The sequence below is a fragment of the Hordeum vulgare genome, chromosome 2H (assembly GCF_904849725.1).
Source record: "Hordeum vulgare subsp. vulgare chromosome 2H, MorexV3_pseudomolecules_assembly, whole genome shotgun sequence".
Classification (NCBI taxonomy): Eukaryota; Viridiplantae; Streptophyta; class Magnoliopsida; order Poales; family Poaceae; genus Hordeum; species Hordeum vulgare.
Window position 1 is genome coordinate 363,595,002 of NC_058519.1, and position 14,404 is coordinate 363,609,405.

A 14,404-nucleotide genomic window follows, 5' to 3' on the forward strand; every position below is an offset into this window, starting at 1 on the left:
TGAAGCAGTTCATGACGGATCTTGGAGTTGTGCCGAGCGCACTAAATCTAATAACTCTGTTCTGTGACAACACTGGTGCCATTGCTTTAGCAAAGGAACCAAGGTTTCACAAAAAGACGAGACACATCAAACGACGCTTCAACCTCATCCGCAACTACGTCGAAGGAGATGACGTAAATATTTGCAAAGTGCACACAGATCTGAATGTTGCAGATCCGCTGACTAAAACTCTTCCACGGGCAAAACATGATCAACACCAGAACTGTATGGGTGTTAGATTCATTACAATGTAAATCGCATAGCGATGTGAGGACTAGATTATGGACTCTAGTGCAAGTGGGAGACTGTTGGAAATATGCCCTAGAGTCAATGATAAAATAGTTATTATTATATTTCATGTTTCAGGATAATCGTTTATTATCCATGCTATAATTGTGTTGAATGAAGGCATAGATACATGTGTGGATATATAGACAAAACAATGTCCCTAGCAAGCCTCTATTTGGCTAGCCACTTGATCGAGGATGGTTAAGGTTTTCTGACCATACGCAAGTGTTCTCACTTGATAACTGGATCACATCATTAGGAGAATCATGTGATGGACTAGACCCAAACTATGAACGTAGCATGTGATCATGTCATTTTATTGCTATTGTTTTCTACGTGTCAAGTATTCATTCCTATGACCATGAGATCATATAACTCACTGACACCGAAGGAATACCTTGTGTGTATCAAACGTCACAACGAACTGGGTACCTATAAAGGTGCTCTACAGGTATCTCCGAAGGTGTCCGTTGAGTTAGTATGGATCAAGACTAGGATTTGTCACTCCGTGTGACGGAGAGCTATCTCGGGGCCCACTCGGTAATACAACATCACAAACAAGCCTTGCAAGTAATGTGACTCAAGTGTAGGTCACGGGATCTTGTATTACGGAACGAGTAAAGAGACTTGCCGGTAACGAGATTGAAATAGGTATACGGATACCGACGATCGAATCTCGGGCAAGTAACATACCGAAGGACAAAGGGAATGACATACGGGATTATATGAATCCTTGGCACAAAGGTTCAACCGATAATATCTTCGTAGAATATTTAGGATCCAATATGGACATCCAGGTCCCGCTATTGGATATTGACCGAGGAGTGTCTCGGGTCATGTCTACATAGTTCTCGAACCCGCAATGCACACTTAAGGTTCGATGATGTTTTAGTATAGTTGAGTTATATGTGTGGTTACCGAATGTTGTTCAAAGTCCCGGATGAGATCACGGACGACATGAGGGTTTCCGGAATGGTTCGAAACCGAAGATTGATATATAGGATGGTTTCATTTGGTCACCGGAAAGTTTCGGGCATTACCGGTAGTGTACCGGGAGTGACGAATGGGTTCTGGGTGTTCACTGGGAGGGGCCCACCCACCCGGGAGTGAGCCCAGTGACCCTAGGGTGGCGCACCAGCCCTTATTGGGCTGGTGAGTCCAGCACAATAGGGCCATGGTGCCACAAGTGGTAAATACCAAAAGAAAGGAAAAAAACTAGGAAAGAGGGAGGTGGGAAGGAAGGAGGGGACTCCTTCCCCCAAACCGAATTGGGGTGGGAGTCCACCTCCTCCCACTGGGCCGGCGCCCTTGGGACTCCCTTGAGCCACAAGGCTAGCCCCTCCCCTCCTCCTATAAATATTGGTGGTTTAGGGCTTTTCGAGACACAACTTTGCCACGTGCAACTCAAACCTATACCACGTAGTTCTTCCTCTAGATCGGATTTCTGCGGAGCTCGGGCGGAGACGTGCAGGAGTAGATCATCACCACCACCGGAGCGTCGTCACGCTGCCGGAGAACTCATCTACTTCTTCGTCTCTCTTGCTAGATCAAGAAGGCCGAGATCGTCATCGAGCTGTACGTGTGCTGAACGCGGAGGTGTCATCCGTTCGGCACTAGATTGGAACGGATCATGGGACGACGGTGATTTGAATCACGAAGCTGTACCACTACATCAACCGCGTTTCTTAACGCTTCCCTCTTAGCGATCTACAAGGGTATGTGGATCTAATCTCCTCTCGTAGATGAACATCACCATGATAGGTCTTCGTGTGCGTAGGAAATTTTTTGTTTCCCATGCAACGTTCCCCAACACAACAAGCTCTACACGCATGTATGTTGTAGTAGTGTTGAGCAGTAAGTCGGCGCTACTGCTAAGTCGTCCCATAGTCATCCATCGGGGCTGCCCATAGTAGTGGCCCTCTTCCAAAACCAGCGCCTCTACTATTCACTTAGGAGTAGCGCGGGAGCACACCGAGCACTGCTACTACATCCAGCCCGGGCGCAGCTCACCAGCCTAACTTAGCAGAAGCGCTCGCCGATGAAACACGCTACTTTTAGGTAGGTTAGCAGTAGCGCGGGACAGACCCACACTACTGCAAATCCCACCTTATGTACGTCCTGCATGCACGACCTCATTTTCCCTCTCTAGTCTTCCTCTCCCTCTACCACCGCAGCCTCCCGCTGGTGCCGCCCCCTGCCACCGTCGCGCGAAGCCACTGCCCGCCGCTGCCGCCCCCCCGCCGCCGTCCGTGCTGCCACCACCGCCTTCTCGATATGTCTCCCTCCCACCCTCCCCTTCATACATCCCTTCTCCCTCCCACCCTCTCTCTTTCATCCCTCCCTTCTCACTCCCTCCTTCCTACCCTCTCCCTCCATCCCTCCCTCCCTCTCTCCCACCTCTAGGGTTAGAACTAGAATGGATGGATAGATGTCATGGTTAGAACTAGGATAGTTTTAGTATTCTTTTTCAAATGAAAATGTGAAGATATGATTTTTTTTAAATGAAAATGTAAGGAACTTGACTCTGTTTGAACATGTCAAGAAATAAAAATGAAAATGTGAAAACAAAAATGAAAATGAAAATGAAACCTCTAAGTGACCTATGTTTTGCCGGAATGTTGTTTAATTTCAGTTCCAGCGGATTTCATGCGCTCGGCGTGTCCCGTTTTATGAAAAGTTTATGCCGAAATTTTGTCAAAATAGGAACTAGATGATATTCCGGCAAAACATGGGTCATTTTGATGTCGTTACTCCACAAATGTAATGTTAATTGAGTAATGCTTATATGGTTGACTTTTAGTCTCTCGAAGCTCCTTGTGTGACTTTTAGTATGTTCTTGATGAAGGAATACCGGTTGTTGTTGTGGGTGTCGCTTCCTCTTCTTCTCTTCCCATGATATATACCTTGGTATAATGCGTGAGGAGACAAGAAGAGGTGCGACCATCACCGACGGTCAAAAAATTAGTGTGAGGGAGTGTCCACCAACATACACCACCATATCAGTGTGATAAAGTGTGCACCATATACACCATGGGATATGAGAGTTTTTCATGGAAAGCCTCGACATATCAAATCACAACCCATGTTGAATACTTTCTCGTATAATTATCGTTGATTTTAAATTTTGAATCATGAACATCGGAAATGTCTGACGATGAGGGGATCCGTGAGTGTGATTTTTGTGGTGAAGATCCCTCACGTGTGAAATGACAGGTTCTTGACCATCAAGGTTAATGAAACCTTTGATGTTTTGACGGTACGCAACGATGACAACTGTTCTTGCTTCTTTGCATTGCGTTTCTTTGCTTCGACGTGTAATTTCCTTTTTTACAATCCGACTAGTGCACCCCCTGCCATACAAGACGATACGTCTTGGAGAAGCTCATTTTTCAAGAAATGGAGAATATGGAGACGAGAAGAGCTCACGTGAAGACTAAACATGGTTTCACATTTCTGGTTAAACTATACAATGGAGTTTATCAAACGCATTTTGGTTGCTCGAATTGGGAAGCTCTAGGCAAGGCATATGGATTTCACGAGGATATGGAAATAACCTTTGATATTCGTCCTTAAGATGATATTGAAGGAAATACTGACATTTGGGTGGATGTCGATATGCTTTCAGCTTTACCTTTATGTGAGTTTGTCAACTATATTTGTTAAGTAATTTGCATTGTTTATTTAAAAATAGTTGGTGTTCATCCGTACTTAACTTGTTTATTTTTAATTGAAAGTTTATTTCCCTTCTTAAAAAAACTCAAAAGATAGAAGACATGACCTACTATAGTCCTGGCTCCGATCTAACTTGGTCGGAGAAAAATCATGTGATCTCATTTGTTGATGATGTTGATAATTGTTAGATTAATTATGAAGATATTTGCGAAAGTTATTCTGAATACGTGTCACTAGGGCACGAGTTGAACCCTAGTAACTTCCATGTAGATAACATGGTAAGATTATTTTTAATTATTGTGTAATTAATTAGTCCATATTTTGCATACATTAATTTTTTTAAGCAAAACTAGATTGTTAACTATGTTATTATTATCTTCTTTAACAGAAATTCCCGCTAGAGGTTGTACCTGAAATGATGTTTATAGAAGGTCATCATTTGAATGTTATCAGCTTATGGCCATGACGGTCTACATGTTTCCGCAATACATACTCGTTTTCTAGAAGGCATGGAAGCCTGAAGCTCAAAGGACTAGCAAAGTAATGAAAGACCGCAGACAACCACTTGGCGGAGACGCGAAGAATTTACGCAGACCACATGTGGAAGATAGGTAGATCTCAATGGAGAGAGATGAGCTTACCTGTTTTATGTTATTTTACCTAGTAGAGAGTAATTGGTTCTATCTCGGAGCGAATAATATCTTCTACCTAAGAGAGAGGACCTTTTTTAGTTTATGACATTATGTAATAATGGTTAACTTGTCATGAGTTGTTAGATGATCAAGATGATGATAAGTTGTTAATGATTAATAGGATGATGAATTGTTAGATGATTAAGATGGTGATGAGTTGTTGCATGATTAAGAGGATGATAAACTATATGACATATATTAGATTAAACTAGATGAATGCAAGTCACCAAGTTGAATTATAGGAAAATATGATATTGTGCTCGTATTTTTCTCTAATTCAATTTGATCACTTGCATACACCCACTTTAATCTAATATTATTTTATGCATAATGTATATTAATATGTATGAAATTGTCTAAATACAACATAAATAAAAAAAGGAAATACGCGCGTTTAGTAGTGGCGCGGTTTCTAAAAGCTCGCTATTAGTAGTAGCTTTGTTTATGAAAGCGCGCCGCTACTAACCCAGTTTTCAGTAGCGCTGGATAAACACATGCTATTCCTACATAAGGATAGCAATAGCGCGTGCCAACCAGCGCTACTGCTACAAGATAGCAGTAGCGACTAAGTGAATGCTTGGTTCTCTTTTAGACCCGCCTCAAGCAAACATGTGAGAATGATGTGTGCGACCATTTCACACGGGATTTTCCTTGCTATGTGGGCAAACTTAAAGTAAACCCAGTGTAACGTTAATTATATGAAAATTGTTTAAAACCAAACGGCTGATTTCTCTATTTCATAAATTGTCTCCCCCGCTTAACATGTGTTTCCATGAGACCGATCCAGCACTCTTCCACATTTCCTTATGTTTTCCCGAGCCGTTCTCGCCGCTCATCTTCTTACTTATTTTCCCTTCACCTCTCTTTGCAACCTACCCGCTCTCCTCCCACACACTGCTACGCATCCGCCATGGACATAGTCGCCTGCAGCTGGTGTGAGCCACCGCCGCTAACCATGCTATCTAATATGGCTCGTACCTGATCCTCCCTAGCTGCAATCTATGGGAGAGGGGGGGATCTCCCACATTGCTGCACAACACCAAGCTCCGCCGGGCAGCAACGTTGCTTCACCGTGGCCGGTGTTTGCAATGTGTAGGTGTTGCTGAGAGAGGAGTGCTGCAAGCGTTGGATCTCGTCCGCAACTGGGTTGCTCCCACACAACGCACGAGATGTGGCGCCCTCCCAGGTCTCGGCGGATGACGAAGCTGCAAGCGACTGAGTTGTAGCACAACAGACGTGGAACACGACGATGTGGCGGCGGAGCTGTAGTGCAACAACGTGGTGTTGCGTGGGGATGCGAATGAGCTACAATGAACCAACGTGGTGATGCACACCAAAGCGGCGGAGTTGCGTTGCTGCATGCTGGAGCTGCAACGGCTCGCCGACGCTGCAATGGAGCACCGCGTGTCGGTGTAGGGGCTACAATGAAGCATGGCCGGAGGTGTGACGGGTCGCCAATGTTGCGTTGGAGTACCTCGTGCCGGTGTCGTGGCTGCAATGAAGCATGGTCGGAGGTGCGACGGGTCATCGACGCTACATTGCAGGACGGCATGCCGGTGTCATGGCTACAATGAAGCATGGTCGAAGCTGCGATGGGCCGCCGGTGCTCCGTTGGAGGGCCGCCTCGCCGATGTCGGCGACTGCAGTGAAGCATTTCCGTGCTGTTGTTGTTGTCGAACGCCCAATCCCGTCGACGAGGGATTGCGGATCCTGCTTGCGAAGTGTGGCGTTGCTTGTGAAACGACTCGTGTTTTGTTGTTTCACTGTCAATTCAATGGCCGTGAGGGAAGGATTGGAGTGCTGTGCAGACGGATGATTGAAATTATCTGGATGCTAACAGCGTCCTAATTATATAATATTCCTTCCGTAAACTAATACAGAGTAGTATATTACTCCCTTCGTTCCTAAATATAAATCTTTTTAGAGATTTCACTAAGGGGCTACGTACAGAGCAAAATGAATAAATCTATACACTAAAGTATGTTTATATATATCCGTATGTTTTTTTAATGAAATCTCTTAAAAGACTTATACTCCCTCAGTCTTAAAATTATTGTCTTATATTTGTTTATACATGAATGTATCTAATTAAGTTTTAGTATTTAGATATAAAGACAAAAAATTTGGAACGAAGGAAGTATCTAGGAAGGGAGGGAGTACTACTTTGCGTATAAAAAGAACAGAAAACAGGGGAACGTTTGCTTCTGGGTGTGGGGAAAAGTCGCTAGCGCTAGAGTGCAGGGGAGAGCTCCGCATGGCGGGATCTAGTGCGGCCGCAGTTCGCGTGTGACACCTCCGCGGAGGCCGCTTTTCCACTGACACCGCCTTTAGATGTTTTTTTAAGCCGATGACTGGTGGACCAGGTATGCTCGGACCCATGTGTATGTGTAGGTAGGTGTTACGCGAGGTGGGTGGGTTGGAATAGGAGGCCCCGCCCCGGTCACAGCTAAGGGGATCCAGGCTGGCTACACCCAAAGCCGGCCTTTATACCCTATTATCCCTCGTCACCACACCTTCCGCATCGTCTCTCCAGAACATCAACCTTTTCTTGCTCCGCCATCGCCATTGCCAAGAAACAGAAGGAGGATACAGAGGCTAGCCACGGCCAAGAAGAAGAAGAAGAAGATAACAAGGACGAGGTGGTCGCAGTGAAAGTGGAAGCAGGGCCTTGAGATGGACCCGTGCCCGTTCGTACGGGTGCTGGTCGGCAACCTGGCCCTCAAAATGCCGGTCGCCCCGCGCCCCGCCGGCGCCGGCGCCGGCGTACACCCCACCACGTCGCCGTGCTACTGCACGATCCGGCTCAACAAGCTGCCGCTTCAGAGTGCCGCGGCCCCGCTGCTGCCCTCGGACGACATGACGCAGGGTCCCGCCGCGACGGGCGCACTGGCAGCCGCGTTCCACCTTTCCAAGGCCGACCTCGACCGCGTCACGGCCAAGCCGTCCCTGTTCGTCGCCCGATCCGCGAGGCTGAAGGTTGCCGTGTACGCCGGGCGGCGGGGCACCACTTGCGGGGTCAACTCCGGCCGGCTGCTCGGGAAGGTGGTCATCCCGCTGGACCTAAAGACCGCGGTGGGGAAGCCCATCGTGTTCCACAGCGGTTGGGTCCCCATCAACAAGCGCGGCCGTAAGGCCTCTGCCGTCTCCGGCTCCGCGCAGCTCAACCTCACCGTTCGCGCCGAGCCCGACCCGCGCTTCGTGTTCCAGTTCGACGGCGAGCCCGAGTGCAGCCCGCAAGTGCTCCAGGTGCAGGGCGGTATGATGCAGCCCATGTTCACCTGCAAGTTCTCCTGTCGCAGCAACAGCGACCTCCGCTCTCGGTGAGTCCTCGTCGTCATGCTCAACAATTCAACTTGAATTCCCAAACAAATGTTGACGGAATTCGTCAAATTTTCGGTATTCCAGATCAATGCACTCCGATCCAGGGAGTGGCGGCCGCAACTGGCTGATGTCGTTTGGTTCCGACCGCGAGCGCGCAGGGAAGGAGCGGAAGGGATGGTCGGTGACGGTGCACGACCTGTCCGGTTCGCCAGTGGCACTGGCGTCCATGGTCACGCCGTTTGTGGCGTCCCCCGGTTCCGACCGCGTGAGCCGGTCCAACCCGGGTGCGTGGCTTGTACTCCGGCCCGGCGACGGCACTTGGAAGCCGTGGGGCCGCCTGGAATGCTGGCGCGAGCGCGGCGCTGGCGCGGCCGGCGACAGCCTCGGGTACCGGTTCGAGCTCCTGATTCCTGACCCCACCGGAATGGGCGTCGGCGTCTCTGTCGCCGAGTCCAACGTCCCTACCTCCCGCGGCGGGCGCTTCGTGATTGACCTGACGGCGGCGCAGCCCTTCGGGCGGAGCGGGTCGCCTGGGTGCAGCCCGCGCGGGAGCGGTGACTTCAGCGGCGGGTACGGGCTTTGGCCCTTCGGGAGCTACCGCGGGTTCGTGATGTCGGCGGCAGTGCAGGGCGAAGGGCGGTGCAGCCGGCCAACGGTGGAGGTGGGGGTGCCGCACGTCGGCTGCGCGGAGGACGCGGCGGCGTTCGTGGCGCTGGCGGCAGCCGTGGACCTGAGCATGGACGCGTGCAGGCTCTTCTCGCACCGCCTCCGCAGGGAGCTCTCCAGCACCCGCTCCGACCCACTGCGGTGAGGAGACCCACCGAGCGCCAAAGGCCAAGAGATTTGGCATCGCATGCCACCACAAATTGTACAGCGGTAGTGGCGAGATCGAGGGAGTTGATGGCGGTGGTTCTGGTCTCTTGTTCTTGTTTTTGTCCGTGAGAGATCAAACTGTTCTTTGGGATCACTTCTCGTGATTTTTGGTGAGGCGTGTTCTTGTTTTAAAATCCGTCACTGGCAGTAGTTTTTAGCCTTCTAGTAGCTGCCTTTTAAAGTTCTATCTATAGAAGAAAATCATCAATCAGCCGTAGGAAAGAGTTCGTGTTGTGTGCGTGTTCCCGTCCCGATCGTCCATCCAGTTTCAAGTTTCTTTTTGCCATGATGAAGGGGTGTAGAACAGATGTGGTCATAAAACCCATTGCAGAATGAAGAACTTCTTTTGTACTGTAGTTGTGTGATGAGTTGTATAGCTGGTAGTACTACTTTTGCGATGCAGGCGGTTGGCGGGACGTGGCGGCATTCCTCCCAGCTGGGAAAGAGGAGGGAGGGGGCAACGCCTGCAGTGTGGCGCCTTGCAAGTGCACATGGGATGTCTTGGTACCAGGTTTCGTCCACTTCTTTGCCATTCAACACTTGCTGTGTGCATGGCTGGACATTTTTTTAAAAATCTTTGAGGCTAACAAATCCAGATCTAACCTCAGTTTAAAAAAAAAATCGAATCTAACATTCCTGACGTCTGAATTGCATTGGAGACGCCAAGTACCATGATGCCTGATACGGGCCCGCTCGACCCCTCCTCCCTTGTTGACCGGCTGGCGTGGCAAAGGGCCAGACGTCAGGGACCCCGACGTCTCGTCGCTAGACCCATATGCCGCGCACTCTGACGTCTGGTCCGGGTAACTTACACATCCCACGAGAGAGTGGATGAGACCCACCCCATTCCCGCTCGAGCTTTCTCCTCTCACTCTCCTCTTCCCCTCTCTCCAACCCCTCAAATCCTCTTCAAAAGGTGGTTCCCTTCGTGGATCTTTCCATCACTTTGTTCTTTGTTGCCTCTCCAAATCCCCTCCCCTACCCCTCAAGGCCTCCATCGAATCCTCTCCAAAAGGTGCTTCCCTTACATGGATCTTTCCATAACTTTGTTGCTTGCAGTAATCTCTCCTGAATCATCCAATTTTTTTTGTTAAGTCTTCTTATTATGCTAGATTTTTTACATCTTAGATTTTTTTTACATCTTAGAGAAACCCTAGCCCATCCTTGGTAATATATTTGATTTATTTATTTTATGAGTAGAATTTATTGAAATACAGGATGAGACTGTTCATTTATGTTGAGGTTCTTTTGAGGCGGCGGCGAAGCGTGAATGCAATTTATTGAGGAAAAGATGAACCGCTGGGTGGCAGCCGTTGATGCGTTGAACGCGGCATGTAAAGCCTTTTCAAACTACTATTTTTGTAAGGACGCTACGCAAAAATTAATCGACAAAAAAGAGAGGGAGATCACCAAGCTCAAAAAGACGGAAAAAGATTGTAGGCGTGATCTTGCAATGTAAGTTGCATTTTGTGCAACAAGGGAAGAACATGAGCAGTTTAACATGAAAAACCATGGCCAGGTCATTGATTGGTTACTGAGGCAACCTTTTTCGTCGAAACCGAAGCATGCATCTCGTTGGGCATGGGTCAAAGAAAGAAATGATGTTCTTTGCTGCAATTCGGGACCTTATGCCAAATAAAATGTATGTTCATTACCATGGGCCTATGTAATATTTGTCATTTGGAACTACAATGACATGTACCCATTTGCATAACTTGTTCTCATTTCAACTATGTAATCTTTATCATTTGAACTGTGTGAAGATATTGGTGTTGTATGTCATATTGAACTATGTAATCTCTATGATGTTCTATTGTTTGAACTCCGTGCAGATCATTTTATGACATAGAAAGAAGAGGAAGGTGCACTTCACTTCACGACAAGTTCACAAATTAAATATAACATACCAAGTGCACTTCACTTCACTTCACGACAAGTTCACAAATTAAATAGAACATATCAAGTGCACTTCACTTCAATTCACGACAAGTTCACAAATTCAAGATAACATAAGAAGTTCACTTCACGACAGGTTCACAAATTAAAATTAACATATCAAGTGCACTTCAGGACAACTACGAAGGACCTTTCAAGATAACACAAGAAGTTCACTACACGACAAATTCATTTCACGACTACGAAGGAGCTTTCATGCTCACTTCCTTCTTCCTCTCTTCGTGGCTTTCCCCTTTCTCGTAGGCACTTGCTCCTCCTCTTCTTCGCTAGACTCCTCCTCTTCCTCCTCTTCTTCGCTAGACTCCTCCTCTTCCTCCTCTTCTTCGGTAGACTTCTCCTCCTTTTCTTTGCTAGATTCCTCTCTACCCATAGCCTTAGGCAAGAGCTTATGAGGATACTCCGGACTACAATAACGAGCATTAAATTTCTTCTTTCTCGGCGCACGTGGTGTCTTATCTTTGCCTTTCTTCTTCGTCGCCGGCTGTGACGGCTGTGGAGCATCAATATCTATCTCATTCTCCTATGCCTGCTCCTGTTGTATTTGTTCCTCTTCTTCTGTATCATCAATGGTGAGATGACAACGTCTAGCTCTGGAGGAGAGGCTAGTACCAACTGTAAACACGTCCACGGACTGATGACCATGGCAAGAAAGCATAGCTTCCCACTTGTGGAACCTTGTCTTAAACTTCCGCGACAATACAACACAATATGTCAGATGCAAATAACTAATCCATTAAGACAAGCATTTGTAAACATGGTCATACATGCACTATGGTCCTAAGAGTTCCCTCAGATAATCCACTTCCCGAGGGATGACTTAGTGCTACATTGACATCATTCACGCACATAAGGAACTCTCTGTCCTGCAATTCATTAACACAACAAATGTTAATATTTGAACAAGACAAGGTAATGCAAGTTGGTTCTGGTTTATTCAATTACCAATTCATCATGCATGGGTGCGTAGTTAACTTGACTCCCTCCGGTCTCTCACACAACCATGTTGAAGTCATGATAACCTTCTGCAGTTGATCGATCTTTCGACACCAACTCAGACCACTCCTCCTTAGTCCAACCGGGCTTAAGCTTCAACAGGTAATGTTGCCCATACCACACAAGATATTTCTGGTAGGATGAGTCATTGTGGGGTCTATTCTCTGACTCCACTAACTTCTCCTTCTGATTCCACAATGCTATCCAGTTATGGTGTTTGTTCGCCCTCCGATGTATCATGATTGTTCCTTCGACTGAACCTACAAATGATGCACATTTTAAACCATTAGCAAACATAGACTTTCACAATGTTGTAGTAGAAATCTCGTACACATTTTTGCTCACCGATGCAACATCGTGATTTTCTCCTTGCTCTCCTCAATTGGAATACCTTGTCATTTCCCAAATTGCCTTGCAACACGGTCTACAAAGTGATACTTGACAATGTAAAAGAATATCATTGGACACCTAGACCTCCAAATATGATTATCACGCGTGCACATCTGGTTGAGGTTGAACTCATGATCATCATCATAAGGATGCCAAAAAACCTACAATAGGATGAGATGAGATGTTAGGTACACATTCTCATATGGCCGCCAGAAAACCTACAATATAAGGAACTGAAATGTTGGTACCTGCTCAGCAGTTAAGGTGTCCAGCTCATTCACATAGCACTTGTATTGCACATGAGAGCTTCCAGTGTAAACAGACACCTGATCCCAATGATAGGCAATTGTGGGGGCGAGGATATGGATTTTGATCATGAAGCCCTTCATGCGGATTGGGGTTTGGCTTATTGGGGTTCTTTAACACGAGCCGTCCAACCGGCAACCACTCCCACATCCACACAAAGAGGCTCCACACAAATCCGCACAATGAAGATGTGTATTTTGTCCTCGTTGGTGCCTGGCCCAACTGCAATTAAACATACATGTTAGCAATGTATGGCGCACGACAAATGAAAGATAAATGTCTGCAGATATGTGACAGCCCGATGCTGACGTTCCAGAAGATTTCCCATTCTATTTCGTTTCCGTCGTGTGTTATTTATATTTGTTGCATCGTCATTTAGTTTGCATCATGGCATCATGCATGGCATCATGTTAACTGTGTTTTGTCAGTGTTGCTTGTTGCTCCGTGTTGTTGGGTGTTAATGCTTGTGAGTGGCGCTGTTTTGTTGGAATGATGAGACACTACAGGAATTAGCTTCTTTGCCGTCTGCCATCACAGCCGACAAAGAGTAAATCCTAGACGGCAAAGAGAATATCACAGACGGCAAAGAATCTCACGGCCAGCAAAATTTCTGCTTCAGCCTACGACGGCATCGTAGCTTCTTTGCCGTCTGTCTCCCCAAAGCAGACGACAAAGAGCTTTGCCGTCAGCTTTTCATAGGAGCAGTCGACAAAGTGGTCGAGACGGAAGCCGACAGGCGTTGCCTCCGTTAGGGGCTAACGGAGTCTTTGCCGTCTGCCTCCCCCCTCTCTTCTTTGCCGTCAGCCTCCCCCTCTTCTTTGTCGTCTGCCTCCCCCTCTTCTGTGCCGTCTGCCTCCCCTCTCCTCTTCTTTGCCGTCAGCCTCTACCTCCTCCACCCCTCCTCTGTGCCCTCTTCTTTGCCGTCTGCCCCCCTGGAAGCAGACGACAAAGATACTATATGACCAGCTGCTACTGCCCAGGTTGCACAGCTGGGCGCGACGTGGCACCTTTGTCGTCGACCAGCTGACGGCAAAGGCCTTTGCCATCAGCTGGCACACGGCAAAGAGCCTATATTGTCACATTTTTGTTTATTTTTTCTATTTCACAGCACATATACATATAATTCATAGCACATATATGATAAATAGGTCACAACACATATATGATATACATATAAAGCTCATCAGTGCCATTTGTTCATCAACGTACATCCCATATATCAAAAGAACCAACACATACAAAGTTTCATCCATATATACATACATATAGTTGCACATATATTGTTCATCCATATATACATATACATATAGTTCCACATTGTTCATCAACTCAAATAAAAAGGGAAACTAAAGCACTCCAATGCCAACTTCCATGCATGTAGTACATCCAATCTGCAAAATGGGAATAAGAAAGTCAGAAGAAGAAGAACAACAACATATATATGACAAATAAGCTAAATTTAAGAAGAAAGAGAAGAAGGAAGAAGATAACAAGGAGAAGAAAAACAAGAAGGAGGAGGAGGAGGAGGAGGAGGAGGGGAAGGGGAAGAAGAAGGAGAAGGAGGAGGAGAAGAAGAAAAAAGAAGAGAAGGAGGAGAAGGAGGGCTCCTTCTCCTTCTTCTCCTCCTTCTCCTTCTTCTTCTCTTCTTCTCCTCCTCCTCCTTCTCCTTCTCTTCTTCTCTTCTTCTTCTTCCTTCTTTTCATTTCTCCTCTTCTCCTCTTCTTGGAGCTAAATTAGCTAACTATGTATTTTTGGAGCTAAATGGGCTAATTATGTCATTATTGAGGAAAACAAGCTAAGTATATAATATTAATGAGCTAACCAAGATTCTTATGCCATTTTGTGCTTATAATGTCTTTTAGGAGCTAAATTGG

General features: G+C 46.8%; 1 protein-coding gene across 1 annotated transcript; it reads left to right on the forward strand.

Annotated features, from left to right (window-relative positions):
• Positions 1-6,975: 6,975 nt before the first annotated feature.
• Positions 6,976-9,236, forward strand: LOC123426303. The gene is made up of 2 exons (XM_045110111.1): positions 6,976-8,011; positions 8,097-9,236. The coding sequence occupies exons 1-2, from the start codon at positions 7,365-7,367 to the stop codon at positions 8,821-8,823; spliced, it is 1,374 nt and encodes a 457-aa protein (XP_044966046.1). The 5' UTR covers positions 6,976-7,364; the 3' UTR covers positions 8,824-9,236.
• Positions 9,237-14,404: the final 5,168 nt, after the last annotated feature.

What these genes read in the sequence shown, in the direction of transcription:
- LOC123426303 (XM_045110111.1), top strand. Translation starts at nt 7,365, where the DNA reads ATGGACCCGTGCCCGTTCGTACGGGTGCTGGTCGGCAACCTGGCCCTC. An exon ending in AACAGCGACCTCCGCTCTCG is followed by an intron (nt 8,012 to 8,096) that starts GTGAGTCCTCGT and finishes TCGGTATTCCAG; the next exon opens with ATCAATGCACTCCGATCCAG.